At 40.4% G+C, this 17,853-nt stretch overlaps 1 protein-coding gene across 5 annotated transcripts in view; it reads left to right on the forward strand.

Annotated features, from left to right (window-relative positions):
* The window catches only part of EYA3 (EYA transcriptional coactivator and phosphatase 3), a 96,985-nt gene that overhangs the window by 32,045 nt on the left and 47,087 nt on the right, over positions 1-17,853 (forward strand). For 4 of the 5 annotated variants that reach the window (XM_075853307.1, XM_075853304.1, XM_075853303.1 and 1 more), the window contains 6 exons: positions 3,368-3,405; positions 5,121-5,191; positions 6,360-6,429; positions 9,601-9,743; positions 13,016-13,147; positions 16,413-16,498. In XM_075853307.1, the coding sequence (XP_075709422.1) occupies positions 3,368-3,405; positions 5,121-5,191; positions 6,360-6,429; positions 9,601-9,743; positions 13,016-13,147; positions 16,413-16,498 (540 nt within the window). The remainder of the gene's footprint in view (positions 1-3,367; positions 3,406-5,120; positions 5,192-6,359; positions 6,430-9,600; positions 9,744-13,015; positions 13,148-16,412; positions 16,499-17,853) is intronic. The other variant, XM_075853305.1, reaches the window with a different exon arrangement.

Here is a 17,853-nt window from a genome sequence, read left to right on the forward strand (position 1 = left end):
TGTGTGTTACTTTTTTCTATTTTTTCACTTTTTCTTCCCTATGGGGGCTGCCATTTTTTTTTCCATTTCTGTATGTGTCGATTAACGACACATACAGACATGGAATACGGCAGCCACAGTCCCATAGGGACTGCGAACGGGTCCCGTCCCATCCACTTCTGTGTGGGAACTGCGCATGCGCCGCTCCCACACAGTCCAATTTGAAATGCGCGCCGTCCGGCGCCATTTTCCTGTGGACCGGAAGTCGCGGCCGGACAGTAAGATTACTACTTCCGGTCGCGGCTTCCGTACTTGTGCACTTGGACCAGCGGCAGCGGACGGGCCGGAGGGAGCCGCGGCGGCAGGAGCAGGTAAGAGATTTCTATGTATGTTCGTGTTTGTATGTGTTTACTACTGTATGTAAACCTACTACACTGTGTGTTAGCTCAAAAAATGGCGACACACAGTGTAGGAGGTTAGACCGTTCAATACCCTCGTTTATCCCGGCACTAGCCAGGATAAAGGAGGGGGGGATTCTCAGAGCTCACTAGAGCGAGTGCTTTTTTCCCAATTTTGCAGCAAAAAGCAATGTGGTTGCTTTACCACATGCAATGCTGCAATTTTGGGAATAGCTCCATCTAGTGACCAGCAATGGGAAATATTATAAATTAGAATCTAATTTATAATATTTCCTGACTCGTGAAAAAAATAAAAAATAAATGTGAACAATGTTTAATCACCTACACACTAAATGTTTAATTAATTAAAAAAAAAAACAACATGTTTTGCTGGCAACACATTCCCTTTAACTTTTATTTGGGGGGAAATAGAAAAAAAACTGACATTTCGCCACTCTTTTTCGTGTCTTAAATCTACGCCGTTTACCGTGTGATATAAATAACACAATAACTTTATTCAGCGGGTTGTTACGATTGCAACGATACCAAATTTGTATAGTTTTTGTATGTTTTACTACTTTTACACAGTAAAAACACTTTTTTTTCAAAATTATTTGTTTTTGTCTCCATATTTGAAGAGCCGTAACGTTTTATTTTTGCGCCGATGCGGTTGTATGAGGGCTTTTTTTTTGCGGGAAGACTTGTAGTTTTTATTGGTACCATTTTGGAGTAGATGTGACTTTTTGATTACTTTTTATCACATTTTTTTAAAGTCAGTATTCACAGAAAACAGCAATTTTTCTATAGTTTTTTATTACATTTTTTTACGGCGTTCACCGTGCGGGTTAAATAATGTTATAGATTTTTAGTCGGGGTCGTTACGGACGCGGCGATACCAAATATGTGTAACGTTTTAACTTTCTTTTGTTTTTTTAATAGTAAAGCATTTTGTAATTTATTAAACTTTTTTTTCACTTTTTTACTAGTGGTGTCCGTCATGTCACTGATCCGGCATTGCCGTCATTTTCATTGTTCTGTTCCTATGACAAAGCCTTTTGCATTTTTATAATTGTCACATGGCATGTTTTATAACCGGTTTTCTTTTAAAATGTTGAACATAAACTTATATTGTACCTTTTCTATTTATAAAGTTTCTCCTTTGCTTTACTACTTCTGGAGGATGCTCTTTTTAAGACTTTTGTCTTATGCACATATGGTATTACTTTACTAGTAGTACTTGCAGCATTCCAAAAGGGAGGAAAATGTCTCTGGTAAAAGCTTCTGAGGCTGTCCGGTTCAGTTCATCGTTCTAAATTCTTAAATCGGTGAAAATGTTCTATGTATTTGCTGTGCTGTTTTCGTATAAGCAATTCATGACGGCTGTACCCTATACTCTACCTGGCACAAAAGGGCACATGTTCTCTATCTGCTCTGCACCTGTCATTATACCAATTAGTCTTCAAGTGTATCAGTTGCGCAAAAACGTGTAGAATTTATTTGAAAATCTATAAATGTTGGAGGCAGAAATGTTGGCTACCCAAGGCTGCAGTAGAAGCCAGTCAGCTAGACGTGGTATAATGCAGATTCCAAATATATAGATTGGGTGTCCGGAGGCTGAAGTAATCGCGTGTTCTAAATGTCTTGCTGGTTTTTATGTGGATTCTCCGGCTTGAACGCGTTTCACTGTGTCCAAGTACATGAATTGCTGCAAAACAGGGTCCTTGCTAATCCCCTGCAGTTTTATTAGCTGCGGTCTGATCCTTCTGGTTGATAACAGCAGAAGACCGTATAACGCTTGTTACTTTACCTGCGGAACATGTGAATTAGAATTTACGTGAACAGTGTTTTTTTTACAAGTTTGTGTGGTCATTAATTCAGTCCTTTCATAATTTGTATCCCCATTTTTCTATTATCCCCTTCCCTCTGCAGCCATTTTGTTTTATTTTTTTTTCACTTTTTCCATTCGCACTTTTCAAAAGCCATAACTTTTTTTTATTATTATTATACTGCGGGAAGAGTTGTAGTTTTTCATGATATCATTTATACTATATAATGTTCTGATCAGAAAATTATCTCCATTATCTCCATGATCAGAAAATTATCACCTATATGATAAATAGGCTGGCCCAAAATCCTCAATTATCACCTAAATTCAAGGTTTTCATTTTTTAATACATATTTCTTGTCCGTGTAATGTCCGTTTTAACAGACCGCACGCTGACCCAAACAGGTCGATGGGGCTATTTACACGTTCGTTTTACCTGCATGGAGTGTGTCCGTTGCGAGAAACTTGCAGCATGTTTTATACTGGTTTTTTTTTGCGGACCAGACTCGTCCCATTTTAGTCGCTACGTAAAACCTTTATCTTGTCAGTTTTTCCCTTGTGACAAAATGTATTTCTAAAAATAAAATTTACTAGGAAAGTATTGTTTCTATGTTTTTTAGGTTTCCAATTGGTTTATTTTTCCCAGAGAAAATACTAGTGCATTTATGTAATGAATATTTATTAGGACGTTTGTTTATAGGTAAATTTAGGAGATTGAGATGAGCACAAGTGAGGTAGTAATTATATAAAACAAACAAAAAAAAAGACACTATACATCGTTGAATTTCAGGAGAAAATTTCCATTGCGATTATGTGGATTAACTGATAACCGTTCTCAAATTACTCTCCAGCAACACTACTTAAACCACAACCATCGGTTGTATGTAGCCATAGACACACACTGCCTTCTGGGGAGGTTTATCAGGAGCACTTTTAAATCATTGTGGGTTTTCTGAATAGACGTTATGCGTTGCCAGCCATGTGAAAGGGTTAAAACATCTGAAGATTTACATTTTTACATTGCACTAGTTTGAATTCTGTAATATAATAGTATTTAATATAACGTCTCTTGTTTTTTTAAAACCTATTTATCTGGAATAAAAAAAATCGGACCTTTTACTGAAATGAAAGCTTCAAAAACTAACTTTTTTTTTTTCCCTTTTAGGTCAAGAAAGCCAAAATGCAGGATGAGGAAACTTTAAGGTAAGTAAATGTGAAAAGTTTATTTTTAATTGTTTTTTATGTATTTACTGTTTTTGCATTTTAATGTTTTTATATAACCATGATAATTGCAGTCTACATTGTGACTTTTGGTAGATCAATCCAAATTGACAGCAATGACCCGTTGACACCATTAGATAAAGTTTTTTTAAAGGGACATTGATATACATGTTGTGCTATTCTCACAATAGCTTGGTTACTTCTGCTATTATATCTTGTACATCTTTTCACTTTACCGTTACAATTGTGCATCGTTTAAGAGCTTTTATTATTGTCATTTATGCCCTCGCTGACATTGCTGTTGTGCTGTAGTCATGCATGTTAGAACTCCAGGTCCTAGATTTGATTGAGCTAAAACTCCAATTTTAATGGAATGGTTGGCAAGATTTGAGCTTTATGCCTTCGATACGGTTTGAGATCAAGAGAATTCTTAGTGAATCTGTTTGTAAGCTCTATATAGGCAATGTGTAAGACCATTAAAGGCTTATGTAAACCTTTTTGAAGCAGTTTTTTTTTTTTTCAAATAAAACTATTGTGTGATTTTAGGTTCTTTATTAACTTTTTTTTTTGCTTTTTTAGAGATAGCTATCCTGTGTAAATAGAAGATGTATCATGCCGTCAAAGCCGATTCCGTCAGGTCAGCAGGACTGACGGCTCGGCAGAGAACTGAAAACGCAGGATCCAGCTGTTATCGGTCAAATCTGAGTTTGGATCCTGCATTTCTCTGACCCGCAGGATACATCAGTTATCGATCGCATCTAAGTTTATGAACTTAGATGTGATCGATAACCGCTCGATCCTGTGTGTACGAGACGCAGGACCCGTTCACTGCCGACCTGATGGATTCTGCTTTTATGCCAAGATACAGCTTTTATGTATACAGGATACATAGAAGCTGTATCTCAAAAAGTAAAAATAAAAAAAATTTAGTAACCTATTTAAAAGTTGCATTAAATCCTATAATAGTTTTATTAAATTTACTTCAAAGGCTTATATAGCCTTTCTGTTATGGACAAGCTGCATACGTTTATTTCATTAATTTTGTATGTACGTGGCTAGTGTTCAATGTACAACGGCTTGTCTGTATTGGTGAGTTCACGTACAGAAAATCTTTCAGGTCTACACAGCACGTGTACATCAGCTGGGGACTGATATTAAATAGTTGAAATTGTAAGGTTGTTTTACAACTTGGTTCAGTAAAATAATTACTAAATAATAGAACCTCTCTAACCTCCCTGTTCACAGGTTTTTTTTTTTACGCGTTTTAATGACGTGGAAACCGCGCCAAAAAACTTCCGAAAACGCCTTCTATTGAGTTCAATGGGAGGCGGAGGCGTTATTTCCCCACGGGCGACATGACCTATCTTGAGGCATTTGGACTGAATTCCTGCGTTTTTCAGAGGAGACGTCACTATCTCACAGCAATAACAAAAAAAATGCCGCAAAATGCGCACCATTTTCTGCAGGAAATGGTGCAGAATTTCTGCTAGTTTCTGCGGTAATGTTGCAGACATTTTCTGCAGCAATTCCGTTACATGTGGACAATCCCTTGCTCTGTACTGGAAATATTATTTTCGTAACCAGCTCCTATTCTTGAGTTGTCGTCATACCCCTTCAACATTGTTATATAAATACTAATCATAAATTCACTTTTTTAGTATAGCTCATTATTTTATTCTACTTCTATTCCTCTTAAGACAAGTTCCTAACCGTGAAAGCAGCCATCAGAAAGGAGAACTGTCTTCTAACCATACACTTTCCAATGCAAGTGAGTATAAATGCAAAAATCTTATTGTAAAAGAGCTAAACAAGAGATCTATAATATATAATTAAAGGGGGGAAAAAAAACTAACTAGAGCAACTATAAAAAAAAAAACAATGAAATTAAAGATTAACATTTTACTACCTGCCTCAGAAAAAGAATAATCTCTACATCAACTCTTAGCAGAGTGTAGTGTAGACCCACTTTTGAACTTTGTTTTTTCAGTTTCTACCTGTGATCTTGAATAACTTTACTTATGTTTTACTTTCATTTTTATAACCTGTCTCATTCAGACTGGGAACTACTTTTACAATGCTGCTAGCTTCCTGTTGGGCTCTGTTCACACAAGAGTTAATGGGGTTCGTCAGGGATTCTGTCCATCTTCCTGGTATAGTCGCTGGCTAGATTAGTCTACAGCGTTTTATTCTTGCCAACAAAAATACCCCAAAAAAAGTCAATTTGGTCCAGCAGAATTTGCCTGTGTTTTAAAAACTGATCTGGCATAGCTGCCATGTAAACCTCTTCTAGCAATCCCTTGCTGGTTCAGCATCCTCTCTATTTTCACCTTATGGTAGAAGAAATACACAGAGGTGCATGTCTTTATAGCATCTCGCTGAATTGCTGGAACTGTAATCCGTCAACACAGATTTCAAGTTGTAGAATTTTAACTGTATTAACTGTATGTTGTTAGGATTTGAGACCTGATGGTCAAGATCCTCCTTCACACTTGCGTATTTTGGTCAATATTTTGCATCGGAGTGGAATAGAGAAGAACTATAATGGAAAGATCTGTACCACTTCCTTGTTTTGGCGAACAAATAAGGAATGCAAAATACACAAGTGTGAGCAAAGTCCTTGCAGGGTTACTCAACAATTTATGTAGGCTGTTGCTAAGGAGCAACTCCCAATTTTAAATGCTTATCTCTGCGAAAGTGGATGTACACTTTTTAATATGACTACATTTGAACATTGTCATTTAGATACCAAAATAGAATGCCTTCAGGTAAGAACTGCAGAAAATCTCCCTCCTATATTTCTTTTAATATGTGTTGTTGGAATTGAATTATTTTTATGTATTTTCATTGGGGCTATGCCTAAATTTGATTGTTCCTGCAGCCTATGGAATATGCACTGAAGTGGATTTTGTTTTTGTTTTGTTTTTTTTCTTCTCTAGCAGTTCTTCCCTGCAGTGACTACATATCTCGTACCCCTGGTGACTATACCAGCCAGCTATATCCCTCAAAGTAAGCCTGGTGTTTTAACAGAAACATATTATTCTAGCAAATATGATTTTTTATTTTTTTTTATCTTTTGTAAATCATTTCCACTTATTGCTTATTTCAGAGTATATTTTTTTGCAACACTTAAAGAGTAATTTCTAATCGTCTAAAATGCTAAATTAATGTTGATAGGTTTGAGTTTTCAGTGTTTGTTGCATGACTTAACTTCTTGAAGTAGAACCAGGGCTCTACTGCTGCTTTATAGTACTGCGCATATCTGAGCTCTCTTTGTTGCATACTGGATTAGTGGGATGTCAGAACTATCAAATGCCAGGTTAACAATTCTACTGTTGGGAAAATTGCTTAACACAGGATGCAGCCAACAGTGATAATCTGTGAAGGTTTACCGTTCTCCCTCTCATTCGGGGTGCGTGGGGAGAAGGGGATAAGGTGCATGCCTGCAGAACCCCTTTTCTGAATAGCAATGGGTCAGAAAATTTCCAAATCAATCTCCATTAGTGCATCTAGAAAGCTCTCCCTTTTACTTATGGCCTTAGTAAATCTGGCATACAGTATAAACTATATTGTTTTCTCGTTCATATCCTTGGGGGACGCATCACCATAGGTATAGGCTCTTGCCACTAAAAGGGGGTCACGAGGTAAGAAAGCGTGTTGGCTCCGCCCATGCAGGCCATACCCTTCCCGCAGACACTGAGCTGCTTTATTTTAGTCAAGTGTTTGTAGGAGGCAGACACGACCTGCTTCTCAGGTCAGCTGCACCTTTTACATTCCGTTTTTTTTTTTCGTTTTTTTATGTTCAGGGTGGATTGTCAGTCTGGCCAACGGGTGTCAGGAAACCTGGCAGTACTCTGCACTTCCTCCACTGCCGTTCACCTTACATTGGCTTCTGCAGATGGCATGCTGGTAAACCTACTGTATGTGAGATGTTACAGAAGAGTAGACTTTTTAGGGGTTATTTCCTACCCCAATGAGGCTTTCGTCTGGGAAAGGCCCTCCTCGATCATGCTTTGGGATGCCGATCTTTCTCACTGTGGCACGTCGCAGTGCCACCGCTGGGGTGTCACTACTGTAGTCTCTGACCTCCGAGAACTAGGCCACAATCTTCCTGGAGGTTTCTCCGCCCACTTTGGTCATGTGTATCCTCTGGGCCTATCAGACGTTGTGCTCCACCACTGAGGAGACGGGTCCTGGTTTCCTTATGCGCTGGGAGGTCTCCCTCTTCAGAACGGGCTTCAGCAGGCAGTCTTTCTTTTACTAACGCCATAGCTGTGGGCATCGCCATCTTAGAGGCCTATTCGGACTTGCTCCTGCCTGTCAGCTATTTAGGATCCTCAGCCTGCTCTCCAGCTTTATCAGGACACCGCATCAGCATTAGTGATTCACTTTAATTGTGGTGGCTGTAACTCTAAATTCCCATTCAACCAGCCACTAAGCTTTCAGTGCCTACAACCCAGGGCCCCCCTGGATACTGCATCTTTGCAGAATGCGGTCCCTGATTGGGCAGCGTCCTTCACCCAGGCCTTAGGGGACATCTCCAGATTCCCAGACTATGGCTCAGTCTCTGGAATGCCTGCCATCTCAGATTGTGGCCCAGATTAATGCTCCACTGGTATCTCCCTCAGGGGTAATCCTGTAAGCGACCCAGGAGCACAAGGGTCCAGTCCCATTCTTCTGGCTCTCCACCAGCCTATGCTGTTCTGACCAGCACTGGGGAAGATATCTTTCTGCAGGATCAGTATGTTTCCCCTCAGGAATCCACCGACTCAGAGTCCGAAAAGATACTAAAATCACATACTTGCTGTCTTTTTTTTTTTTTTTTTTTTTCTTTTTTTTTTTTTCTAAAACACAGCAATTTTGAGGGTCTCGTCTCTAAAGGATGGAAGCACCCTGACAGGCGCTTGCTTGCCTCTAAGAGGACTGACATGTTTTCCTTCCAAGAGGATTTGGTTTCCAAGTCGGTTGTCTCTCCACTTGTGGAGCTGCCTGTGTTCAGGCTGTCCAAGAGCACCACTCTTTCGCTCTCCGAGCTATTCTTTTGACTAGAGGTTGGATTCAATAGCAAAGTCTGCTATTTTGGAGTCTATTTCTTCCTTGTGCCCATCGTTCGCCTCAGTCTGGGTTAAACTGCTTCACCAAGGCATCGCTGAGGGAGATCCGCAGGAGGACCTTACTGATCTGGCTTCCCAGCTTATCCATGCCTTTCTTATTCTATACTAGGCCTCCCTGGAGTACGCCCATTTTGCTGTTAGCGCAACAGCTTATTCGCCAATTTAGTTTGGCCCAAGTCATCCGCTTTGGTCTCACCACTGCTCCCAGGGTCTTCACCAACGTCCTGGTGACACTCGTGTCTCTTCTGTGTCAGGTGATTTTAATTTATCCATTACCTGGACAACCGCTTGGTGAAGGCAGCCTCCAAACAGGAACAGGAATATTTTTACAGTCAAGACCACCCTGGATACCTCGAAGAATTTTGGTTGGCTCATCAACGAGGACGTGTAGTCTCGGGTGCCCGCTCAGCCTATGGAGCTCCTGGGCATGCTTATCGACCAGAATGACCAGAGTTCTACCGGTGAACAAGATTGGGGCCAACCAGTCCGGGGTTGCTTTCCTTCACCAGGGGGGATCCAGTTCCCATTTGCCTCTGCATGCGGGTGCTGGGCAAGATGGTGTCAGCCTCTGAGGCATTTAAACTTCATACAAGATCTTTACAGAGCACAATCTTCGCACATTGGAACAAATTCCAGTATTCAATGGAAAAGCCAATCGTCCTGTCCCCTTGGGTTCGTCAGGAGTTGCTTTCTGCTGTCATTAAAGGAACAATCCATGCAAACAGATACTGTGTTATGCCTTGTGCAGGGCTTGATGGAGTGGAGCGCAACTTAGTGATTCTCTTTGGTGTTCTTAGTATGCAGTTTGCCTGGAGTGTTCCTTTTTAAAGCGCTCCTAAAATGTCTACTTTAGTAAATACTCGTAAAATAACTACCGCTTGAAAAAACGCAAAATAACTGTAAAACAAATGTGAATTACAATGTGAAAGTTGTTTCTTCCACCTACATTTATCAATTCCACATCTAATACGAGTGCAGTGTATATTAATGTTTCATAAGTAAGCCTACATCAGAAGATAATTTTTTTTTCGTGCTGCTCTTTTTAACATTTTCTGTGTTCCTCCAGGCCATATACACACATCCTTTCTGTACCTGTTTCAGAATCAATGTCCACTTATAGTGGTCAGACTCCATATCAGTCGTTGCAGCCATCTCAGCCATATACATCATACCCTCAAGCATCTCAAACCTATGGTCTACCTCCATTTGGTAAGTGTCCAAGTATTCTTCACAATTCTGCTATTTTTACGCTATAGTATTGATGTTGAACTCCTGTTTGGATAACCCCTTTCCACCTGACCAGTGCCCTGCGATTAGCTGTTAGGCAGAGTAGAGTAAAGGGTCTGGAAAGTGGACCATCTGTGTAATGTATGGGTGGACCAGTTCCTTCAGAGGGGAACGCTGCTTACAGTTCCTCTCTAATAGAGGGGGGGGGGCACGCACGCAAGTGGGATATACAGACCAGTTTGGTCTAAGGCAGAGAATCCCTTTTAAGGCTACTATGCTGCACTCCTCCCTCCTGTCCTGATAGCTCACATTTACACAAATACATTATAGCAAACTATCCGTTCGGAATCTAAGGTATTTTACTCAGAGGATTGTTCAGGCTGGATTCATTTTAGAAAACCGTCCAAACTATTAGGTGTTTAGGGTATCCATGATCTAGATGTAAACCAAAGATGTTCCCATTCTCTGACAGCAAGTAAAGATCTTGAAACTGGCTGGATGTTGAAACACTATGTATAATAGAAAGTTGTGTAGCTTTTCATTACACCATGATTAAATGGGGTTTTCTACCAAAGACCTTTATGGTATATCTTGTGGATGTGCCATAAATGCCTGCAAGCTGGCTCAGGTGTTTCTGTAACTGCCATAGACCAGAATGGAGAGAGACGAAAGCATTCTAGGCCGGCTCTCAATTCAATCTCCTGAATCTTATACTGTGGATGTGCATCAAATTTCTTTTATGGTAGGACCCCCTTTAAGATGACCTATTAGCTCTTTTGACATATCTATTTTAGTAAATGCTTTTTCCCCATTAAATAACAATTATAATAAGACCTATATTAGAACTGTGTTCTGCCATTCCTATTGTTCCTCCTAGAAATGTATGAATAAATTGACAAATGGGTGTTCTGATTCCCTTTGTCAAAGGGCTGTGTGCCTACACAGCCTCACTCTTCTAAATTATAGATCCAAAAATGTATATTTTTGGAGCTTAAATAGACTGATACGGTTACTCCACTCATGTCCCGGGATAAATGTTCTAAAGGCTTTGGTCAATTGTTTCTCATCCATCTTTTCATTAACACTTGTAATGTTTGCGATATAAATAGGAGACCGTCTTTATAAGTTGACGACGGCCCGCAAAAAATAGACAAGTGTTTCCAAGAATTCAGTTCTTGTGTGACAAAAGTGATGTGTGGAGAATTGTTCTTGAGGTAAATAAAGTGGGAGATAGTGTCCGTCCACTTAAATTTCTTCCACCCAACTTTGCTGCGCCAATTTAAAGAGGGCCTGTCACCTTTCCTGACATGTCCATTTAAGTAAATACTTGTGATCCCCATAAAATACCAATTCTGAAACAGATTTTCTTAAAACTTTGTGTTGTACCGTTTCCCTGTTATTCCTCCTAGAAGTTTATGAATAAATTGACAACTAGGTGTTACCATTCCCCTCGTTAAATGGGTGTGTTCCTATACAGTCTTGTCCGCACTGATTGGATGTTGTCAGTCTGTGAAGGGGCACACTGCCAACTGTTAGCACCCAGATGTCAATTTATTCATACATTTTCCAGGGGAAATAACAGGGGAATAGTACACCATAAAGTTCTAAGAAAAGTTGCCCCAGTTATTTTATGAGGATTACCATTATTTGCTAAAACAGACCTGTGGCCAAGAAGGAAACTCGCGTGCAGCTTTTTTTTTTTTATTTAAATTTGGGACCGTTTTTATTGCTATATACACCCATAAGAACACAACGCTCGATCAGGGATTGTTTTAAGTTGACTTTGTGGTTCCAGGAGAGACTTTAATTTGGGGATCCACCATTTGCTTTAGAGTAGTAATCATCCATGCCATCACAGTGCTGAGGGGTCCTGTGCGTCGTGATGACCTGCCGAACACTGTGGTCTGGAGCAGGATGGGTGAGACTTCTGATACAGTTTCTTTTGTCGTGTTTTATTTTTCCCTGCATTTCTGCAGAGATGCTTTGCGGTTCAGTTAACTGGGGCTAACACCCATTCCCCCTTTCTCCTTTTATATCTGCTTCATTTTCTCACATTGTACAGGTGATTGTCGTTGTGGACCGGAATGTTGCAAACCTGAACAGGATAATTCCTATTCACTGATGAACTCTGTTCATAAGAGATAGTCTTCAATTGAAAGCTTTGATATGTCTTTACTTATAGCACGTCTGCTATCATTATGTGCTACTTGTCATCTGTCTTTGCTTTGCCCCCACCCCCTTTTTTCCTTGAAAAAGTTAATAAAACAGACCTGTCAGGAGAAGCGACTGGTTCTCTTTTTAAGGTTATAGTATTGATGTAACGGATGTCACTTTAGCCCCCTAAACCGCCACTATGCAGTAATGCATGACTTGACAAGGTTTCTATGTATGTCACTGTATGTCTTCACAGATGCAGCAAAATCTATGTGAGTTCTATGCACTGTATGTGAATTCTGGATTGACATCCCTCAGCCGCTCTACGTCCCGAACGACCTGCTCCAATTCTCACGAATGTGCCGTTGCCTTGTACTGCGCAGTGCAGCGAGGCGTAGTCCCCAGGCATTCTCGGTGCAAAGATGAAGCCAGGCAGAGTACACCTTTCTGGACTTTGCATGCCCGGGGAGTACATTTGTGAGAGTTGAAGGAGGCTGTTAGTGATGTGGAGCGTGACTCTAGGATAGCGGCACTGCCGCCTTGACTCTTCTAGAGTCATTAGCTTATACATTTTGCTACATCTGTGAAAACCTACAGGGGCATGTCTTGATACCTTGTTAGGTCATGTATGGTAATTTGGGGGGCTAAAATGACGGGACAGGTTTCCTTTAAAACCTATGTATGCTTATTTCTGTTATGTATTTTGTTAAGAAAAAGCAGTGACTTTACATTGTTCTAAAATGCACAGTTTTATCGTAATGTTCAAGGGGTTGTCCAGTCATAAGAAATTGATCGGTGGGGGTCTGTCTCAGCACCCACGCCAATAAGCTGTTTTGAAGGGGCCGTCTGAATAGCACGAGGCTGTAATACTGTGGACCGCCGCTACAAGTGTGTCGGCGATTCACAGTACGAGCAGGTAAGGAATGAAGGGGAAGCAGCGCTCGTACGAACTCTGAGGCCCCTTCGAAACAGTTGATCGGCGGCGGTGCCGGGAGTTGGACCCTCACCGATCAGATATTGTTGGCCTATCCTGAGGAGCCATCAATTACTTCTGACTGGACAACCCCTTTATTCTTTCTGCCTTGTTTTTACATGTTCAGGTGCTTTGTGGCCAGGTATCAAGTCTGAAAGTGGTTTAATCCAGACACAAAATCCTACTACTGTCTTGACCTGTTCTTCAGGAGTCGCCAGTAGCCAGTCCAGCCCTGTACTGTATTCCTATCCTACCCAAGGTAAAAAATACAAAATGTTTTTATTATAAAATTTAAAAAAACTAAAGCATAGTGTCAAAATAGTTGTTGGCTTAGTTAAAGTTTTATGTAAGATGGGGGGAGGAAGACAGATGTCGATATTTTGTTGTGACTTAGATTGTATACTTAGTCAAAATATGGTGCAAACAAGGATCTGTGTGTGTGTATATATATGTGTGTGTGTATATATGTGTGTGTGTATATATATATATATATATATATATATATATATATATATATATATAAATAAATAAATAAAATGCAGCTTTACAGCAACCAGTATGTGGTTTTTTTTTTTTTTTTTTTTTTATTTTTGCTAAATCGGTTCTCACACCAAAAATGTATGGCATATCCACAAGATATGACATAAATGTCTGATAGATGTTGATCCCACCTCTGGAACCCGCATCTATCTTAAGAACCGGGGTTCCCCGCCCCCATTCTTACCTGGTGAGGCGCCCGCTACATCCTAGCAGTGAATGTGGTCATGTTCCGGAAACAGCCGAGCTTTCTGAGCTACGCTATTTCCGTCACTTCCATAAAAGGGAAAGGAAGTTACAGAAATGGTGTAACTTTCAAGTTAAGGAAACCACGTAGCTTGCTGTGCCACGCTTTTTTCATAACTCCTATTTTCTTCTATGGGAGTTACGGAAACAGCATAGCTCGGCTATATCCGAAACAAGACCACAATGCATGCATAGGGTCTTGATAGGTCTGGGTCCCAGAGGTGTGACCTGCATCTATCAGATGTTTATGGCATATCCTGTGGCTACGCCATAAATGTCTCATAAGCAACCCATTTTAAAGAGGCTCTGTCACCAGATTCTCAAATCCCTATCTCTTATTGCATGTGATCGGCGCTGCAATGTAGATAACCGTAACGTTTTTTTTTTGTTTTTTTTTAAAACTTTCATTTTTGGCCAAGTTATGAGCTATATTATATATATGCAAATGAGCTTTGAAATGGACAACTGGGCGTTTTTTTTCCGTTATGTCCAACTGGGCGTGTATTGTGTTTTTAACTGGGCGTGTTTACGTGTATGACGCTGACCAATCAGTGACCAGTCAGCATCATACACTCATCTCCGTTCATTTACACAGCAGCGATGTGCAGCCGCATAAACAGAGATTAACATTAATCAAGTGAATACACATGAAAGCCAGCCTGGACGTCATGTGTATTCAGAATCCTGACACTTCTGACTCTTTTCTTTGAGATTTCCAGCAAGGGAAACGAAAGCTCGTTTACCTCCGTAATCTCGCGAGATTACACGTGGCTTGCTGGAATCTCACAGAAAAGATTCAGAAGGGTCAGGATTCTGAATACACATGACGTCCAGGCTGGAGGTCATGTGTATTCATTATCAGGACACTTGTGTATGCGGCTGCACATCGTTCTAGTAAGAACACTATGTGCTGTGTAAATGAAAGGAGAGGAGTGTATGACGCTGACTGGTCACTAATTGGTCAGCGTCATACACGTAAACACGCCCAGTTAAAAACAGAATACACGCCCAGTTGGACATAACGAGAAAAAAAAACGCCCAGTTCATTTCAAAGCTCATTTGCATATATATAAAATAGCTGATAACTTGGCCAAAAATTAACGGTTAAAAAAAAAAAAACGTTACTGTTATCTACATTGCAGCGCCGATCACATGCAATAGGAGATAGGGGTTTGAGAATCTGGTGACAGAGCCTCTTTAAGTAAAATAAACAAGTATAAAGTTGGCATCTGACAGATTAGTGTGTACTTTTTTCTGTGGTTGTGAAAATCGTAGTAGCTGCACTTTTCAGTACCTTTTGAAAAAGGAGGTATCCACGCGTAAACCTGTCAAGAGAAAGATATATAGGACATAGAGCAGAAATCTTGTCAACAGATTTACAACTTCCGAACATTTGTTCATATTGTAAGTTATACTGGTCATAAACAGGACTATTTACCCCGAATCTGACTAGCATTGCAATGTTGGTCGTTACAATACAAGATATCCGCAAGAATAGGAATACATTTTGATTTTTATAAATTATTCTTACTATTGGCAATAATGTGTGTGTGCATTGCTGCACATGTATTTTCTCGTGCGTTAGCAGTATAATAATTAGAATGTTTAATTTGGTTGTATATGTGATACAATTACTGAATAAATAACCTACACAACACTCATTGTTAGCAATAGGATCAGGAAAGACCATGGTTAAAGAGACTCTGTCACCACATTATAATTGCCCTATAGCCTACATAAGGAGACGAGCGCTGTAATGTAGGTGACAGTAATGCTTTTTATTTTAAAAAACGATCTATTTTCACAACGTTAGGAGCGATTTTGGTTTATGCTAATGAGTTGCTTAATGCCCAAGTGGGCGTATTTTTACTTTCGACCAAGTGGGCGTTGTACAGAGGCGTGTATGACGCTGACCAATCGGCATCATGCACTCCTCTCCATTCATTTAGACAGCAGAATCGCGTTCTTACTAGAACATGATGTGCAGCCACATACACAGCGATTCTGCTTGATTTAACATTAATCCAGTGTCCTGATAATGAATACACATGACCATCCAGCCTGGACGTCATGTGTATTCAGAATCCTGATACTTCTGAATCTTTTCTCTGAGATTTCGGCAACGGAAATGAAATCTCGCGAGATTACGGAGCTAAACGAGATTTCGTTTCCGTTGCTGTAAATCTCACAGAAAATATTCAGAAGTGTGAGGATTCTGAGTACACATGACGTCCAGGCTGGATGGTCATGTGTATTCATTATCAGGACACTGGATTAACGTTAATCAAGCAGAATCGCTGTGTATGTGGCTGCACATAGCAGAATCGCGTTCTTACTAGAACACGGTCTAAATGAATGGAGAGGAGTGCATGATGCCGATTGGTCAGCGTCATACACTCCCCTGTACAACGCCCACTTGGTCTAAAGTAAAAATACGCTCACTTGGGCATTAAGCAACTCATTAGCATAAACCAAAATCGCTAATAAAGTGGTGAAAACAGATAGTTTTTTTAAATAAAAAGCATTACTGTCACCTACATTACAGCGCTCGTCTCCTTATGTAGGAGATAGGGCACTTATAATGTGGTGACAGAGCCTCTTTAACAGCTATTGTTATGTATTTAGGAATAAAAAGCTGCAGGGACGAGTGATGGGGACACAGAAACCTTTTGCTGGGCTAAGAATTTTTATTGTCTATAATGCACATGGTACTATACACGTTTTCTATTTTGTTTTTTCAGCTACCGCTACAAATTCAAATGTAATTTCCAGCGCGTCTCCTGTAGCAAATATTAGTGTTCCAACCGTTGCCAGCATCTCAAACCAGGTGACTTTCTTGTTTACGTCAAATAGCACAAAGCTGCTTTACTGTATTTTTCTATGTTTCTGATCTTAAACGCCCTTATATTTTTTAAATTCTCTTTACATTCCTCTTTTAAAGTCATGCGAGTACATACTGAAATTCTTGCAAATCACTGCTTAAATAAGGGTCTACTGCAGCTGGTGTTTGTATTATAACACCAGCCCCAGTATGAGCCCCCCGCCACTGAACTGTGGAAGCCACAGCACAATTTATTCACCCTGTGCAAGGTTAGCCACAGCATAGTGTCTCTCTTGTACAATGCCAGCCAGTTTTCCCCAAAGCTAGCTAAAATGCCCTACCCCAAAGTCGGCCCCAGTGCTCCATAACCCCCACCCCAACCTGATTTTTTTTTTTTTTTTATATATAATTAACTATTGGTTTGTATTCTTTCCCATCTGTTGACCTCTGAAGACTTTCGCATGTACCTGACCGTCCCGTGGTCTCATTCCATAGATAACAACAATATTGCTCACCTAGATGAGACTGCCCATTTCTGGTCTGTGTCCAAGGCAGTTATGAGAGGACACATTATCTCATGTCAATTTTAAACGAAGGGGGAATATCGCAAGAAGTTCCATACCTTGAACGCGGACCCTATAAAGTCTCATCAATTGCTGGTAGAATCCCACACTGCCATAGCCAAAACAGCGTATTTGGCAACTAGATCCTTACTGGAGACTCGCATACAGGGTCAGGCTAGGTGGGGAGTGAATATACAAGTAATAGATATTTTAGATGGGGTATTGGTTCCCTGCTGGCAAAAATTCACAGACCTAAACACTTGAACCACAATGTTGTGAAACTAGTGGATCCCGTGTCTCGTTCTGAGACATCCGACGAGAGTTCTAACAATTTTGCGGACTTTTATCGGATGACATCCTATGATCAGGAGGAAACTAAGTCATTTTTGTCCAAGACTCATCTGCCCAAACTAAACGAAGAAAGTAGAACAGTTTTAAATAATGATGAGGCGGAGGTTGCTTCAGCGATCTCTAACTTGCCCAATAACAAAACGCTGATGGCATATCTGCTGAATACTACAAACTTGTACCGACATTGGCGAGGACTTTACAGGCCGTGTTTAGCGGGGAGATTGACATACCTAACTTCCATGAGTCTAGGACAATATTGCTTGCCAAACCTGACAGGGACCCAACCCTTCTTTCCTCATACAGCATGATTTCCCTTTTAAACCAAGACTATAAACTCTTAGCAAAGATCTTGGCCAATCGTCTCCATACCATGCTTGGACTGATTATTGCCCCTACCCAACTGTGTTTCTTGAAGAACAGACATTCCACTAAAGGAATCAGTCGGGC

The sequence above is a fragment of the Rhinoderma darwinii genome, chromosome 2 (assembly GCF_050947455.1).
Source record: "Rhinoderma darwinii isolate aRhiDar2 chromosome 2, aRhiDar2.hap1, whole genome shotgun sequence".
NCBI lineage: Eukaryota > Metazoa > Chordata > Amphibia > Anura > Rhinodermatidae > Rhinoderma > Rhinoderma darwinii.